This window comes from Dendrobates tinctorius, unplaced genomic scaffold (assembly GCF_039654945.1).
Source record: "Dendrobates tinctorius isolate UK_male_01 unplaced genomic scaffold, ASM3965494v1 ptg000103l, whole genome shotgun sequence".
NCBI lineage: Eukaryota > Metazoa > Chordata > Amphibia > Anura > Dendrobatidae > Dendrobates > Dendrobates tinctorius.
Window position 1 is genome coordinate 8690202 of NW_027361771.1, and position 14308 is coordinate 8704509.

The window sequence follows — 14308 nt, forward strand, 5'->3', positions numbered from 1 at the left end:
TGTGTGACCTGCCAAGTGTGGTCCACCGTGTGCAGTGGATGAAAACACACTGATTTGAGGGGATAAAATGGACAATTTAACCCCGATTATTTGTCAGGCAAGACAAAAGGAGGGTCCTACCACAAATCCTTATGTAAACCACCCATAGCCTCCTTACAACATTTTTTTAAGCCTTTTCCTGGTATTAATACCTTTTTTTAATGTCTAATGCTTGCTGTATGTAAAAATCTCAGTCAGCCGTATTTATCCCCCGCCGCTCCAGCGACGACACTCCGGTATGTGGTAGCAGCGGTGACATCACGACTCCAGGACATGACCGCTGCAGCCAGTCACCGGGCACAGCCGGCTCATGCCATCTACACTGGCATCAGCCACGAGGCACGGTTGGGTAACAAAAAACTGCACTGGCAAAAACCACGGTGGACTTCACTGCAGTAATGCAGCAAGTGCGCAATTTCTGAGCGCAATCCGTAAAATGTGCAAAAATCTGTGCAAAACAGCAAGTATTGTAACATGTGTAATGTGGCTGCACGGTCCCGGGGCTGACATTAATACGGTGCAAAACATGACGAGCAGAGTAAGCACCGCAGCCAGGAGCGAGAAGTTCTGCCACCAACCTGCACCACACCATGGGTAAGCACTTTTCAGACGGCCCCTAATTGACCTCTCACTGTACTGTAACCCAGAGCGAACAGGACCCAGGCCAAGTCACTCCCACAGAGGGCGGGGTTTATTGGCTATAGGCGTGGCTTCATTAAAGGCCCCCTGACACTGGCGGGCGGTTTCTTTGTGCAGAAGTTCTTCAGCTCAGCACACTGGTCCCATGGCGCCCCTAGCGTTGGTGCAGATTCTGACTCGGAAGGTTCTGAGTATTGGGGTGAAGAGGGTGTGGTTTCGGGCCATCCACCACGGCAGGTAAGAGCGCACCCCGGCACTGTGCTTCTCCTCCATAAGGCATTGCTTTACTCTTGTATCAGGGAGTATGTGACGTGACGTCTCCTTACATGTAGTGCAGCGGACAGCTGGCATCAGAGCACGGTGCAGTGACGGAATGGGCACACTGCCCTAAAGTCCCTGGTAACTACCACTGACATGTGTGATTGATGGACGGCTCAGGTGTGGATCGCTGCTACTAGGGGTTGTCACACTGGTAACCAGGGCGGATGCTCCACTCTGGACAGTAGGACACTGTCCACATGGGACCAAAATTCCATAGTGGAAGACAGCAGCAAGCACCAACGTGCCAAATGTTCCACACGGAGATGGTCCTGTAGCACAGATCTCCCATTCAGCGTCATCTCCATTTCTGCTGCTGAGATAGCGGGAAAAGTTTGTGGATTTTGTCCATTGCCTCCAATTTGGAGAGTCTGCAGCCGCTGCCCCTTAGCGAGGCTCCCCTGGTCCCATCTGCAGCCACTGCCCCTTAGTGAAGCTACCCTGGTCCCTTCTGCAGCATCATTGCCCTTAGCGAGGCTCCCCTGGTCCCTTCTGCAGCTGATGCCCCTTAGTGAGGCTCCCCTGGTCCCATCTGCAGTCTCATTCCCCTTAGTGAGGCTCCCCTGGTCCCTTCTGTAGCCTCATTCCCCTTAGCGAGGCTCCCCTGGTCCCTTCTGCAGCCTCATTCCCCTTAGCGAGGCTCCCCTGGTCCCTTCTGCAGCCTCATTCCCCTTAGCGAGGCTCCCCTGGTCCCTTCTGGAGCTACTGCCCCTTATCGAGGCTCCCCTGGTTCCTTCTGCAGCCTCATTCCCCTTAGCGAGGCTCTCCTGGTCCCGTCTGCAGTCTCATTCCCCTTAGCGAGGCTCCCCTGGTCCCTTCTGCAGCATCATTCCCCTTAGTGAGGCTCTCCTGGTCCCGTCTGCAGCCTAATTCCCCTTAGCGAGGCTCTCCTGGTCCCTTCTGAAGCCTCATTCCCCTTAGCGAGGCTCTCCTGCTCCCATCTGCAGCCGCTGCCCCTTAGCGAGGCTCTCCTGGTACTGTTTGCAGCCTCATTCCTCTTAGCGAGACTCTCCTGGTCCCATCTGCAGCCGCTATCCCTTTGCGAGGCTCCCCTGGTCCATTCTGCGGCCTCATTCCCCTTAGCGAGGCTCTCCTGCTCCCATCTGCAGCTGCTGCCCCTTAGCGAGGCTCCCCTGGTCCCGTCTGCAACCTCATTCCCCTTAGCGAGGTTCCCCTGCTCCCATCTGCAGCCACTTCCCCTTAGTGAGGCTCTCCTGGTCCATTCTGCAGCTTCATTCCCCTTAGCAAGGCTCCCCTGGTCCCTTCTGCAGCTGCTGCCCCTTAGCGAGGTTCCCCTTGTCCCGTCTGCAGCCTCATTCCCTTTGTGAGGCTCTCCTGGTCCCTTCTGCAGCCTCATTCCCCTTAGCCAGGCTCTCCTGGTATAGTCTGCAGCCTCATTCCCTTTAGCGAGGCTCCCCTGCTCCCATCTGCAGCCACGTCCCCTTAGCAAGGCTCTCCTGGTCCCGTCTGCAACCTCATTCCCCATAGCGAGGCTCTCCTGGTCCATCCTGCAGCTTCATTCCCCTTAGCGAGGCGCTCCTGGTCCATCCTGCAGCTTCATTCCCCTTAGCGAGGCTCTCTTGGTCCATCCTGCAGCTTCATTTCCCTTAGTGAGGCTCTCCTGGTCCATCCTGCAGCTTCATTCCCCTTAGCGTGGCTCTCCTGCTCCCGTCTGCAGCCTCATTCCCCTTAGCGAGGCTCTCCTGCTCCCGTCTGCAGCCTCATTCCCCTTAGCGAGGCTCTCCTGGTCCCGTCTGCAGCCGCTACCCCTTAACGAGGCTCCTCTGGTCCATTCTGCAGCCGCTACCCCTTAGCGAGGCTCCCCTGGTCCATTCTGCAGCTTCATTCCCCTTAGCGAGGCTCCCCTGGTTCCGTCTGCAGCCTAATTCCCCTTAGCGAGGCTCTCCTGCTCCCATCTGCAGGCGCTGCCCCTTAGCAAGGCTCCCCTGGTCCCTTCTGCAGCCACATTCATCTTAGCTAGGCTCTTCTGGTCCCTTCTGCAGCCTCATTCCCCTTAGCGAGGCTCCCCTGGTCCCGTCTGCCGCCGCTGCCCCTTATCGAGGCTCCCCTGGTCCCGTCTGCCGCCGCTGCCCCTTATCGAGGCTCCCCTGGTCTCGTCTGCTGCCGCTGCCCCTTAGCGAGGCTCCCCTGGTCCCGTCTGCCGCCGCTGCCCTTTAGCGAGGCTCCCCTGGTCCCGTCTGCCGCCGCTGCCCTTTAGCGAGGCTCCCCTGGTCCCGTCTGCCGCTGCTGCCCTTTAGCGAGGCTCCCCTGGTCCCGTCTGCCGCCGCTGCCCTTTAGCGAGGCTCCCCTGGTCCCGTCTGCCGCCGCTGCCCTTTAGCGAGGCTCCCCTGGTCCCGTCTGCAGTCTCATTCCCCTTAGCGAGGCTCCCCTGGTCCCTTCTGCAGCCACTGCCCCTTATCGAGGCTCCCCTGGTCCCTTCTGCAGCATCATTCCCCTTAGCGAGGCTCTCCTGGTCCCGTCTGCAGCCTCATTCCCCTTAGCGAGGCTTTCCTGCTCCCATCTGCAGCCACTGCCCCTTAGCGAGGCTCTCCTGCTCCCATCTGCAGCCGCTGCCCTTTAGCGAGGCTCCCCTGGTCCCGTCTGCCGCCGCTGCCCCTTATCGAGGCTCCCCTGGTCTCGTCTGCTGCCGCTGCCCCTTAGCGAGGCTCCCCTGGTCCCGTCTGCCGCCGCTGCCCCTTATCGAGGCTCCCCTGGTCTCGTCTGCTGCCGCTGCCCCTTAGCGAGGCTCCCCTGGTCCCGTCTGCCGCCGCTGCCCTTTAGCGAGGCTCCCCTGGTCCCGTCTGCCGCCGCTGCCCTTTAGCGAGGCTCCCCTGGTCCCGTCTGCCGCCGCTGCCCTTTAGCGAGGCTCCCCTGGTCCCGTCTGCAGTCTCATTCCCCTTAGCGAGGCTCCCCTGGTCCCTTCTGCAGCCACTGCCCCTTATCGAGGCTCCCCTGGTCCCTTCTGCAGCATCATTCCCCTTAGCGAGGCTCTCCTGGTCCCGTCTGCAGCCTCATTCCCCTTAGCGAGGCTTTCCTGCTCCCATCTGCAGCCACTGCCCCTTAGCGAGGCTCTCCTGCTCCCATCTGCAGCCGCTGCCCTTTAGCGAGGCTCCCCTGGTCCCGTCTGCCGCCGCTGCCCTTTAGCGAGGCTCCCCTGGTCCCGTCTGCCGCCGCTGCCCTTTAGCGAGGCTCCCCTGGTCCCGTCTGCCGCCGCTGCCCTTTAGCGAGGCTCCCCTGGTCCTGTCTGCCGCCGTTGCCCTTTAGCGAGGCTCCCCTGGTCCCGTCTGCCGCCGTTGCCCTTTAGCGAGGCTCCCCTGGTCCCGTCTGCAGTCTCATTCCCCTTAGCGAGGCTCCCCTGGTCCCTTCTGCAGCCACTGCCCCTTATCGAGGCTCCCCTGGTCCCTTCTGCAGCATCATTCCCCTTAGCGAGGCTCTCCTGGTCCCGTCTGCAGCCTCATTCCCCTTAGCGAGGCTTTCCTGCTCCCATCTGCAGCCACTGCCCCTTAGCGAGGCTCTCCTGCTCCCATCTGCAGCCGCTGCCCCTTAGCGAGGCTCTCCTGGTCCCGTGTGCAGCCTCATTCCCCTTTGTGAGGCTCTCCTGGTCCCTTCTGCAGCTTCATTCCCCTTAGCGAGGCTCCCCTGGTCCCTTCTGCAGCTCCTGCCCCTTAGTGAGGTTCCCCTGGTCCCGTCTGCAGCCTCATTCCCTCTGTGAGGCTCTCCTGGTCCCTTCTGCAGCCTCATTCCCCTTAGCCAGGCTCTCCTGGTATAGTCTGCAGCCTCATTCCCTTTAGCGAGGCTCCCCTGCTCCCATCTGCAGCCACTTCCCCTTAGCGAGGCTCCCCTGCTCCCATCTGCAGCCACTTCCCCTTAGCAAGGCTCTCCTGGTCCCGTCTGCAACCTCATTCCCCTTAGTGAGGCTCTCCTGGTCCATCCTTCAGCTTCATTCACCTTAGCCAGGCTCTCCTGGTACTGTCTGCAGCCTCATTCCCCTTATCGAGGCTCCCATCTGCAGCCACTTCCCCTTAGCGAGGCTCTCCTGGTCCATTCTGCAGCTTCATTCCCCTTAGCGAGGCTCCCCTGGTCCCTTCTGCAGCTCCTGCCTCTTAGTGAGGTTCCCCTGGTCCCATCTGCAGCCTCATTCCCTTTGTGAGGCTCTCCTGGTCCCTTCTGCAGCCTCATTCCCCTTAGCCAGGCTCTCCTGGTCCATCCTGCAGCTTCATTCCCCTTAGCCAGGCTCTCCTGGTCCATCCTGCAGCTTCATTCCCCTTAGCCAGGCTCTCCTGGTCCATCCTGCAGCTTCATTCCCCTTAGCGAGGCTCTCCTGCTCCCATCTGCAGCCTCATTCCCCTTAGCGAGGCTCTCCTGCTCCCGTCTACAGCCTCATTCCCCTTAGCGAGGCTCTCCTGCTCCCGTCTGCAGCCTTACTCCCCTTAGCGAGTCTCTCCTGTTCCCGTCTACAGCCTCATTCCCCTTAGCGAGGCTCTCCTGGTCCCGTCTGCAGCCGCTTCCCCTTAGCGAGGCTTTCCTGGTCCCGTCTGCAGCTTCATTCCCCTTAGCGAGGCTCCCCTGGACCATTCTGCAGCTTCATTCCCCTTAGCGAGGCTCCCCTGGTTCCGTGTGCAGCCTCATTCCCCTTAGCGAGGCTCTCCTGCTCCCATCTGCAGGCGCTGCCCCTTAGCGAGGCTCCCCTGGTCCCTTCTGCAGCCACATTCATCTTAGCTAGGCTCTCCTGGTCCTTTCTGCAGCCTCATTCCCCTTAGCGAGGCTCCCCAGGTCCCGTCTGCCGCCGCTGCCCCTTATCGAGGCTCCCCTGGTCCCGTCTGCCGCCGCTGCCCCTTTAGTGAGGCTCCCCTGGTCCCTTCTGCAGCATCATTCCCCTTAGCGAGGCTCCCCTGGTCTCTTCTGCAGCCGCTGCCCCTTAGCAAGGCTCCCCTGGTCCCGTCTGCAGCCTCATTCCTCTTAGCGAGACTCTCCTGGTCCCATCTGCAGCCGCTATCCCTTTGCGAGGCTCCCCTGGTCCATTCTGCGGCCTCATTCCCCTTAGCGAGGCTCTCCTGCTCCCATCTGCAGCTGCTGCCCCTTAGCGAGGCTCCCCTGGTCCCGTCTGCAGTCTCATTCCCCTTAGCGAGACTCTCCTGGTCCCTTCTTCAACTTGATTCTCCTTAGCGAGGCTCTCCTGGTCCCTTCTGCAGCCGCTGCCCCTTAGCGAGGCTCCCCTGGTCCCTTCTGCAGCCTCATTCCCCTTAGCGAGGCTCCCGTGTGCAACCACTGCCCCTTAGCGAGGCTCCCCTGGTCCCTTCTGCAGCATCATTCCCCTTAGCGAGGCTCCCCTGGTCCCTTCTGCAGCCACTGCCCCTTATCGAGGCTCCCCTGGTCCCTTCTGCAGCATCATTCCCCTTAGCGAGGCTCTCCTGGTCCCGTCTGCAGCCTCATTCCCCTTACCGAGGCTCTCCTGGTTCCGTCTACAGCCTCATTCCCCTTTGTGAGGCTCTCCTGGTCCCTTCTGCAGCCTCATTCACCTTAGCCAGGCTCTCCTGGTACTGTCTGCAGCCTCATTCCCCTTAGCGAGGCTCCCCTGCTCCCATCTGCAGCCACTTCCCCTTAGCGAGGCTCTCCTGGTCCATTCTGCAGCTTCATTCCCCTTAGCGAGGCTCTCCTGGTCCATTCTGCAGCTTCATTCCCCTTAGCGAGGCTCCCCTGGTCCCGTCTGCAGCCTCATTCCCTTTGTGAGGCTCTCCTGGTCCCTTCTGCAACCTCATTCCCCTTAGCCAGGCTCTCCTGGTATAGTCTGCAGCCTCATTCCCTTTAGCGAGGCTCCCATCTGCAGCCACTTCCCCTTAGCAAGGCTCTCCTGGTCCCGTCTGCAACCTCATTCTCTTTAGCGAGGCTCTCCTGGTCCATCCTGCATCTTCATTCCCCTGAGCGAGGCTCTCCTGCTCACGTCTGCAGCCTCATTGCCCTTAGCGAGGCTCTCCTGCTCCCGTCTACAGCCTCATTCCCCTTAGCGAGGCTCTCCTGGTCCCATCTGCAGCCGCTACCCCTTAACGAGGCTCCCCTGGTCCATTCTGCAGCCGCTTCCCCTTTGCGAGGCTCCCCTGGTCCCTTCTGCAGTATCATTCCCCTTAGCGAGGCTCCCCTGGTCCCGTCTGCAGCCGCTGCCCCTTAGCAAAGCTCCCCTGGTCCCTTCTGCAGCTGCTTCCCCTTAGCGAGGCTCCCCTGGTCCAGTCTGCAACCTCATTCCCCTTAGCGAGGCTCTCCTGCTCCCATCTGCAGGCACTGCCCCTTAGCGAGGCTCCCCTGGTCCCTTTTGTAGCCATATTCATTTTAGCCAGGCTCCCCTGGTCCCTTCTGCAGCTGCTTCCCCTTAGCGAGGCTCCCCTGGTTCCGTCTGCAGCCTCATTCCCCTTAGCGAGGCTCTCCTGCTCCCATCTGCAGGCACTGCCCCTTAGCGAGGCTCCCCTGGTCCCTTTTGTAGCCATATTCATTTTAGCCAGGCTCCCCTGGTCCCTTCTGCAGCCTCATTCCCCTTAACGAGGCTCCCCTGGTCCCGTCTGCCGCCGCTGCCCCTTAGCGAGGCTCCCCTAGTCCCGTCTGCAGTCTCATTCCCCTTAGTGAGGCTCCCCTGGTCCCGTCTGCCGCCGCAGGCCCTTGGCGAGGCTGCCCTGGTCCCGTCTGCCACCTCAGGCCCTTGGTGAGGCTCCCCTTGTCCTGTCAGGTCATCTGTTCCTGTCCGATGTTTTCACACTTGACTGCTGCAGCCGTGAACAGGCTTTACTGGTCCCATGTGTCAACATGTCATTTATAGAGCTGAGAAATGGAGGGATCAACTAACAAAATTGGAAACATTCGCTCCAAAATCTGTCATTTTTGGATTGAGTTTGTTGTCGTCGATTCTTCAGAGTGGATGAAGACTAGCACTCTAGTGCCACCTATTGGAAGTAGGTGACTTTTGGATAATGCCCCTGGTCAGTGCAAACATGTGGCTAGGCTCTTTAGAGGGTCGACATTGACTTTTAGGATTGCTACTTCCAATAGGTGACACTAGAGTTCTGGTCCTCTTCCTCTCTGAAGAGACAATTTGCATATTTAATTTCCAGAGAAGCGTCTCCTCACCTTGGCATGGCAGGCTTAACATGTCACTCTCCGCATGGTTAAAGCCGCCACTCTGTATGTACTGAGCGGTGACTGAAGCCGCACCTGTGACTGAAAGCAAGAGGCTGCCGGGAGGAATATAGTTAATTTCCTCCCCCAGCAGCTGGACTTTGAGTGCTGTGGCCGCATGACTTTGATTAAACGGTTGTACAATATCAGGATCCACATTCCTGCAGTTGCTCTGTGTCACTCTGCGTGGCTTTAGACTTGTGAATCCTCACATCATGGGCACTGTGTGCTGTGAGGTTTCTCCAGTGTCGGCACTAAGAACTGCAGTCATGTGACCGCAAGTATGCAATATGTATACTGCTGGCCACAGTCCAACTAGACTGTTTTAGGCCTCAATCAGTACACTTCCATTGAGCATGGCTGCGCACTATCTAGTCGTAATGTGGCCCAGAAATATGCGTATCGACCACCGTTCCGGCCACAGGACCAGAGAATTTTCATAACGGCTAGGCGATGTGAGGATTTCCAAGTCTGCAGTCACACAGAGTGACTGCAGACTTGTAGTTTAAAACTGGATACCCTCTTTAACCTGCAGATTAACCCCAACTCTGCATGTTAATATTGTTTGTGGATGTCACAGGTTCCCTTTAAAGGGAATCTGTCACCTATTTTTCGACTATAAGCTGCGGCCACCGCCATCAGGGAATTTTCCACAGCATTCTGTAATACTGTAGATAAGCCCCAGATGTAACCTGAAAGAGAAGAAAAACGAGTTAGATTATACTCATCCAGGGGTGGTCCGGGTCCGATGGGTGTCGCGCTCTGGTCCAGCGCCTCCCATCTTCTAGCGACGGTGTCCTCTTCTTTGCTTTCCAACGCAGGCGCACTGCTCTGCCCTGTTAGTGCGCAGGCGCCGGACCCCTCTGACCTTTCCCGGCGCCTGGGCAGAGCTGTGCGCCGGAGCCACGACGGGAAGCAAAGAAGAGGATGTCATTGTAAGAAGATGGGAGGCGCCGGACTGGACCTTGACACCCATCGGACCGGACCCCCCGGTGAGTATATTCTAACTCGTTTTTCTTCTCTTTCAGGTTACATCAGGGGCTTCTTATCTACAGAATGCTGTAGATAAGCCCCTGATGGCGGTGGCTGCAGTTTATATGCGAAAAATGAGGTGACAGATTCGCTTTAACTGGGGCTTGATCTTTTCATTGTAACTATTCTTTTAGAGTGTCAGTCTCAGTCCCAGGTGAATAATTTTACATGTCCTGTTTGGTAAGCAGTGCCACAATTATGTTCAGGTTAAGCCATTATGGTGACATGTACCATGTGGTTTGGTGTGGGTATTGATATGTGCGAACAGAGCTGCCATTCTCGGTACCAGTGAGCGCACTGGTCTCCAGCGCTGGAGCAGGGATTATTTGTGTTAGTATTTTTAGCATTGCCCTGGCATGAGATGTGGCATATGTATCTTCACTTTAAAAAAAGAAGAAAAAAAAGCTTGGACATGTCAAAAGTCTTGATTTATGAGAGTCTAGGTCAGTGATGGGGAATCTCAGGCCTGCGGTGACCTTTTCTCCTGCACTCAGTTCGACAGCTGTGTTCGAGTCGACAACTGCTTTTTGATGGCAGCCACCCCTTTAATTTCATCTTTCTCTGCCAGTGCGAGCACACTACTGAACACTACAGCAGGTATAAGTAAAGATTACATCCTGGCCAGTGCCAACGTCAGGACATACTTCATGGGCGGAGTTAGCGCTGTGCGCTTTCGTCCCACGAAAGACCACAGCGGCAGCCTCCGTGTCACCTCCTGTGATGTATAAATCGTACCCCCATGTCACCTCCTGTGATGTATAATCTGCACCCCCGTGTCTCCTCCTGCAATGTGTAATCTGCAACCCCATGTCTCCTGCTGTGATGTATAATCCGCAACCCAATGTCTCTTGCTGTGATGTATAATCCGCAACCCCATGTCTCCTCCTATGATGTATAATCCACAACCCCATGTCTCCTCCTGTGATGTATAATCCACAACCCCATGTCTCCTCCTGTGATGTATAATCCGCAACCCCATGTCTCCTCCTGTGATGTATAATCCGCAACCCCATGTCTCCTCCTGTGATGTATAATCCGCAACCCATGTCTCCTCCTGTGATGTGTAATCCGCAACCCCATGTCTCCTCCTGTGATGTATAATCGCACAACCCCATGTCTCCTCCTGTGATGTATAATCGCACAACCCCATGTCTCCTCCTGTGATGTATAATCGCACAACCCCATGTCTCCTCCTGTGATGTATAATCCGCAACCCAATGTCTCTTCCTGTGATGTACAATCCGCAACCCCATGTCTCCTCCTGTGATGTATAATCCGCAACCCCATGTCTCCTCCTGTGGATGTATAAACCGCAACCCCATGTCTCCTCCTGTGGATGTATAAACCGCAACCCTATGTCTCCTCCTGTGGATGTATAAACCGCAACCCCATGTCTCCTCCTGTGGATGTATAAACCGCAACCCCATGTCTCCTCCTGTGGATGTATAAACCGCAACCCCATGTCTCCTCCTGTGGATGTATAAACCGCAACCCCATGTCTCCTCCTGTGGATGTATAAACCGCAACCCCATGTCTCCTCCTGTGGATGTATAAACCGCAACCCCATGTCTCCTCCTGTGGATGTATAATCCGCAACCCCATGTCTCCTCCTGTGGATGTATAATCCGCAACCCCATGTCTCCTCCTGTGGATGTATAATCCGCAACCCCATGTCTCCTCCTGTGGATGTATAATCCGCAACCCCATGTCTCCTCCTGTGGATGTATAATCCGCAACCCCATGTCTCCTCCTGTGGATGTATAATCCGCAACCCCATGTCTCCTCCTGTGGATGTATAATCCGCAACCCCATGTCTCCTCCTGTGGATGTATAATCCGCAACCCCATGTCTCCTCCTGTGGATGTATAATCCGCAACCCCATGTCTCCTCCTGTGGATGTATAATCCGCAACCCCATGTCTCCTCCTGTGGATGTATAATCCGCAACCCCATGTCTCCTCCTGTGGATGTATAATCCGCAACCCCATGTCTCCTCCTGTGGATGTATAATCCGCAACCCCATGTCTCCTCCTGTGGATGTATAATCCGCAACCCCATGTCTCCTCCTGTGGATGTATAATCCGCAACCCCATGTCTCCTCCTGTGGATGTATAATCCGCAACCCCATGTCTCCTCCTGTGGATGTATAATCCGCAACCCCATGTCTCCTCCTGTGGATGTATAATCCGCAACCCCATGTCTCCTCCTGTGGATGTATAATCCGCAACCCCATGTCTCCTCCTGTGGATGTATAATCCGCAACCCCATGTCTCCTCCTGTGGATGTATAATCCGCAACCCCATGTCTCCTCCTGTGGATGTATAATCCGCAACCCCATGTCTCCTCCTGTGGATGTATAATCCGCAACCCCATGTCTCCTCCTGTGGATGTATAATCCGCAACCCCATGTCTCCTCCTGTGGATGTATAATCCGCAAGCCCATGTCTCCTCCTGTGGATGTATAATCCGCAAGCCCATGTCTCCTCCTGTGGATGTATAATCCGCAAGCCCATGTCTCCTCCTGTGGATGTATAATCCGCAAGCCCATGTCTCCTCCTGTGGATGTATAATTCGCACCCCCATCTCCATGCCTCCTGTGATTTATATTTCGCACCCCCATCTCCATGCCTCCTGTGATTTATATACTACATCCCTAGTGTATCCTACTTGTTGTACATACTACAGCCCTGGTGTCTCCTATGTGATGTATACAGAGTAGTGTCTCTTATCTAATGTAAATACGGCAGTCTTGGTGCTGTATACAGCTTTCTCTGTTTCTCCTATGTGATGTGTATACAGTAATCTTGGTGTCTCCTATGTGATGTTCAGTGGCATGTAAAAGTCTGGTCACCCCTGGTTAAAATTACGGTTATTGTGAACAGTTAAGCGAGTTGAAGATGAAATCAGGGCTGTGGAGTCGGAGTCGTGGAGTCGGAGTCGGTGCTCATTTTGGTGGAGTTGGAGTCGGTATAAAATGGACCGACTCCGACTCCTAAAATATATAATAAATTGGGTACAGTAATTCAATGCAGAATGTGCTGAATATTTTTTCATAGGAATTTGGGAAAGTTATGAAATGTCCTATAAATGGCTGTTCTATTCCTGATCTAAGGCTACATTCACACACAGCGTTTTTCCTGTGTTTTTTGAGGATACTTTTTTCAGCTGCAAAAGCTGATCATCTTTTTAAAAAACCGCATCACCTGAAAGGTTTTTGAGCTCATAGATAATGTTTTCAATAGCAAAAGCAGATTAGAAATCTGCTCTATCTATCCATTTATCCATATCTGTCTATCCATATCGTATCTGTACCAAAAAGAATGAAAACCGGGTAGTACACCAATATATATTCTGTTCTATCTAAATAGCTTGATTATGGGATCATAAAAATGATTAAATGTCTGAGGTTCACATTGTACTACAATAAATTTTTCACTTAAATATAAGCAATATGTGTGGGAGTCGGAGTCGGAGTTGGAGTCGGAGTCGGTGTAAGGGAAATTGAGGAGTCGGAGTCGCAGGTTTGGCTTACCGACTCCACAGCCCTGGATGAAATTATCTCTAAAATCGGCCCATTTTCCTATTTGTAATTTTTTAAATGTAAAAGATGAAAAAATATATACCGTATATACTCGAGTATGGTCCTGGTACGCACGGCTCCTCATCCCCGTCCTGGTACGCACGGCTCCTCATCCCTGTCCTGGTACGCACGGCGCCTCATCCCCGTCCTGGTACGCACGGTGCCTCATCCCCGTCCTGGTACGCACGGCGCCTCATCCCCGTCCTGGTACGCACGGCGCCTCATCCCCGTCCTGGTACGCATGGCCCCCCATGAGAAAATAATTTAAAAAAAACAAACTCCTACTTACCTTCCCTGCATGCCCTCGCAGGATCTTGTTGTTCCGGCTTCCAGCAGCTCCTGCTTCCGGAGCTGATGAGCAATCGTGTCCCCGCTCATTAAGAGTAATGAATATTCACCTCTCCACTCAGTCGGGACACATGATCGCCTGGCCGCAGGATCTGCTGGCAGCGGAACAAGATGCTGCGAGGGCGTGCAGGAAGGTAAGTAGGAGTTTGTTTGTTTTTTTTTGTTTTTTTACGGCTGCTGGAAGCCGGAGGCTGCGGCTGTAACTGTGTGCACTATAAGAGAAATTAATATTCTTTTGCCAGTGCAGTGAATATTCGTTTCTCTTTAGCAGCAGGCACAGTTACAGCCGCAGCAGGCATAGTTACAGCCGTAGCCGCCGGCTCCTGCCTCCTGTGACCCGCCGCTCCCCCTCCCCCGCCAGCTTCTGAGACAATGTATAAGCCGAGGGGGGCGTTTTCAGCACAAAAAGTTGTGCTGAAAAACTCTGCTTGTACATGAGTATATACGGTATATATTTTGCCTAAAATACAAAGGAAATGTGTCATCTTTAATTTTAGCCATTTTAGAGATCATTTCATCTTCAAGTTGCTTAACTGTTTACAATAACAGTAATTTTTACCAGAGGTGCTCACACTTTTACATGCCACTGTATATACTGCAGACCTCCCAGTGCTTGGGTTCTATAAATGTAACGTGAGCAGTGATGAATGAGGAGACCTGCAGTGTAATATTCATCTGTGTTCGGTACGACTAAGGCTGTGTTCACACACAGCGTTTTTTTTAGCGGTTTTTACCGCGGTTTTCGCTATAAAACCGCTAAAAATAAGCTGCACAGTCATTTCTATGCATTTTGCACTTTTTGTGCACATTGATGCGTTTTTTACCGTGAAAAAAACGCATCGCGGTAAAAAACGCAGCATGCTCATTAATTTTGCGGATTTTTCTGCGGTTTTGGCTTCTTCCATGCGTTTAGAAACCGCTACGGTAAAAAACGCATCAAAAAACGCGCAAAAACCGCCGAGGAAAAATAGGTGCGGTTTCTGGGAAGGGATTCAGGTTTTTGTGCAGAAATTTTCTGCAACATGTGCACTTAGCCTAAGGCTAAGTTCACACGTAGCGGAACTCTCGCAGAAATTACCGCGAGAATTCCGGAATTCCATTCCGTGGGAAAATCGCATTTTAAATTCCCGCGGAAAAACTAGCATTTTGCAAGCGTAATTAGCTTGCAAAATGCTAGCGTTTTCCAAGCGAT

At 54.5% G+C, this 14308-nt stretch overlaps 1 protein-coding gene across 1 annotated transcript in view; it reads left to right on the top strand.

Moving 5' to 3' along the window:
- Window positions 1-762: 762 nt before the first annotated feature.
- The window catches only part of ACSF2 (acyl-CoA synthetase family member 2), a 168672-nt gene continuing 155126 nt past the window's right edge, over window positions 763-14308 (top strand). Inside the window, exon 1 of the mRNA XM_073588044.1 lies at window positions 763-915. Within this exon, the coding sequence (XP_073444145.1) occupies window positions 824-915 (92 nt within the window). The 5' untranslated portion in view covers window positions 763-823. The remainder of the gene's footprint in view (window positions 916-14308) is intronic.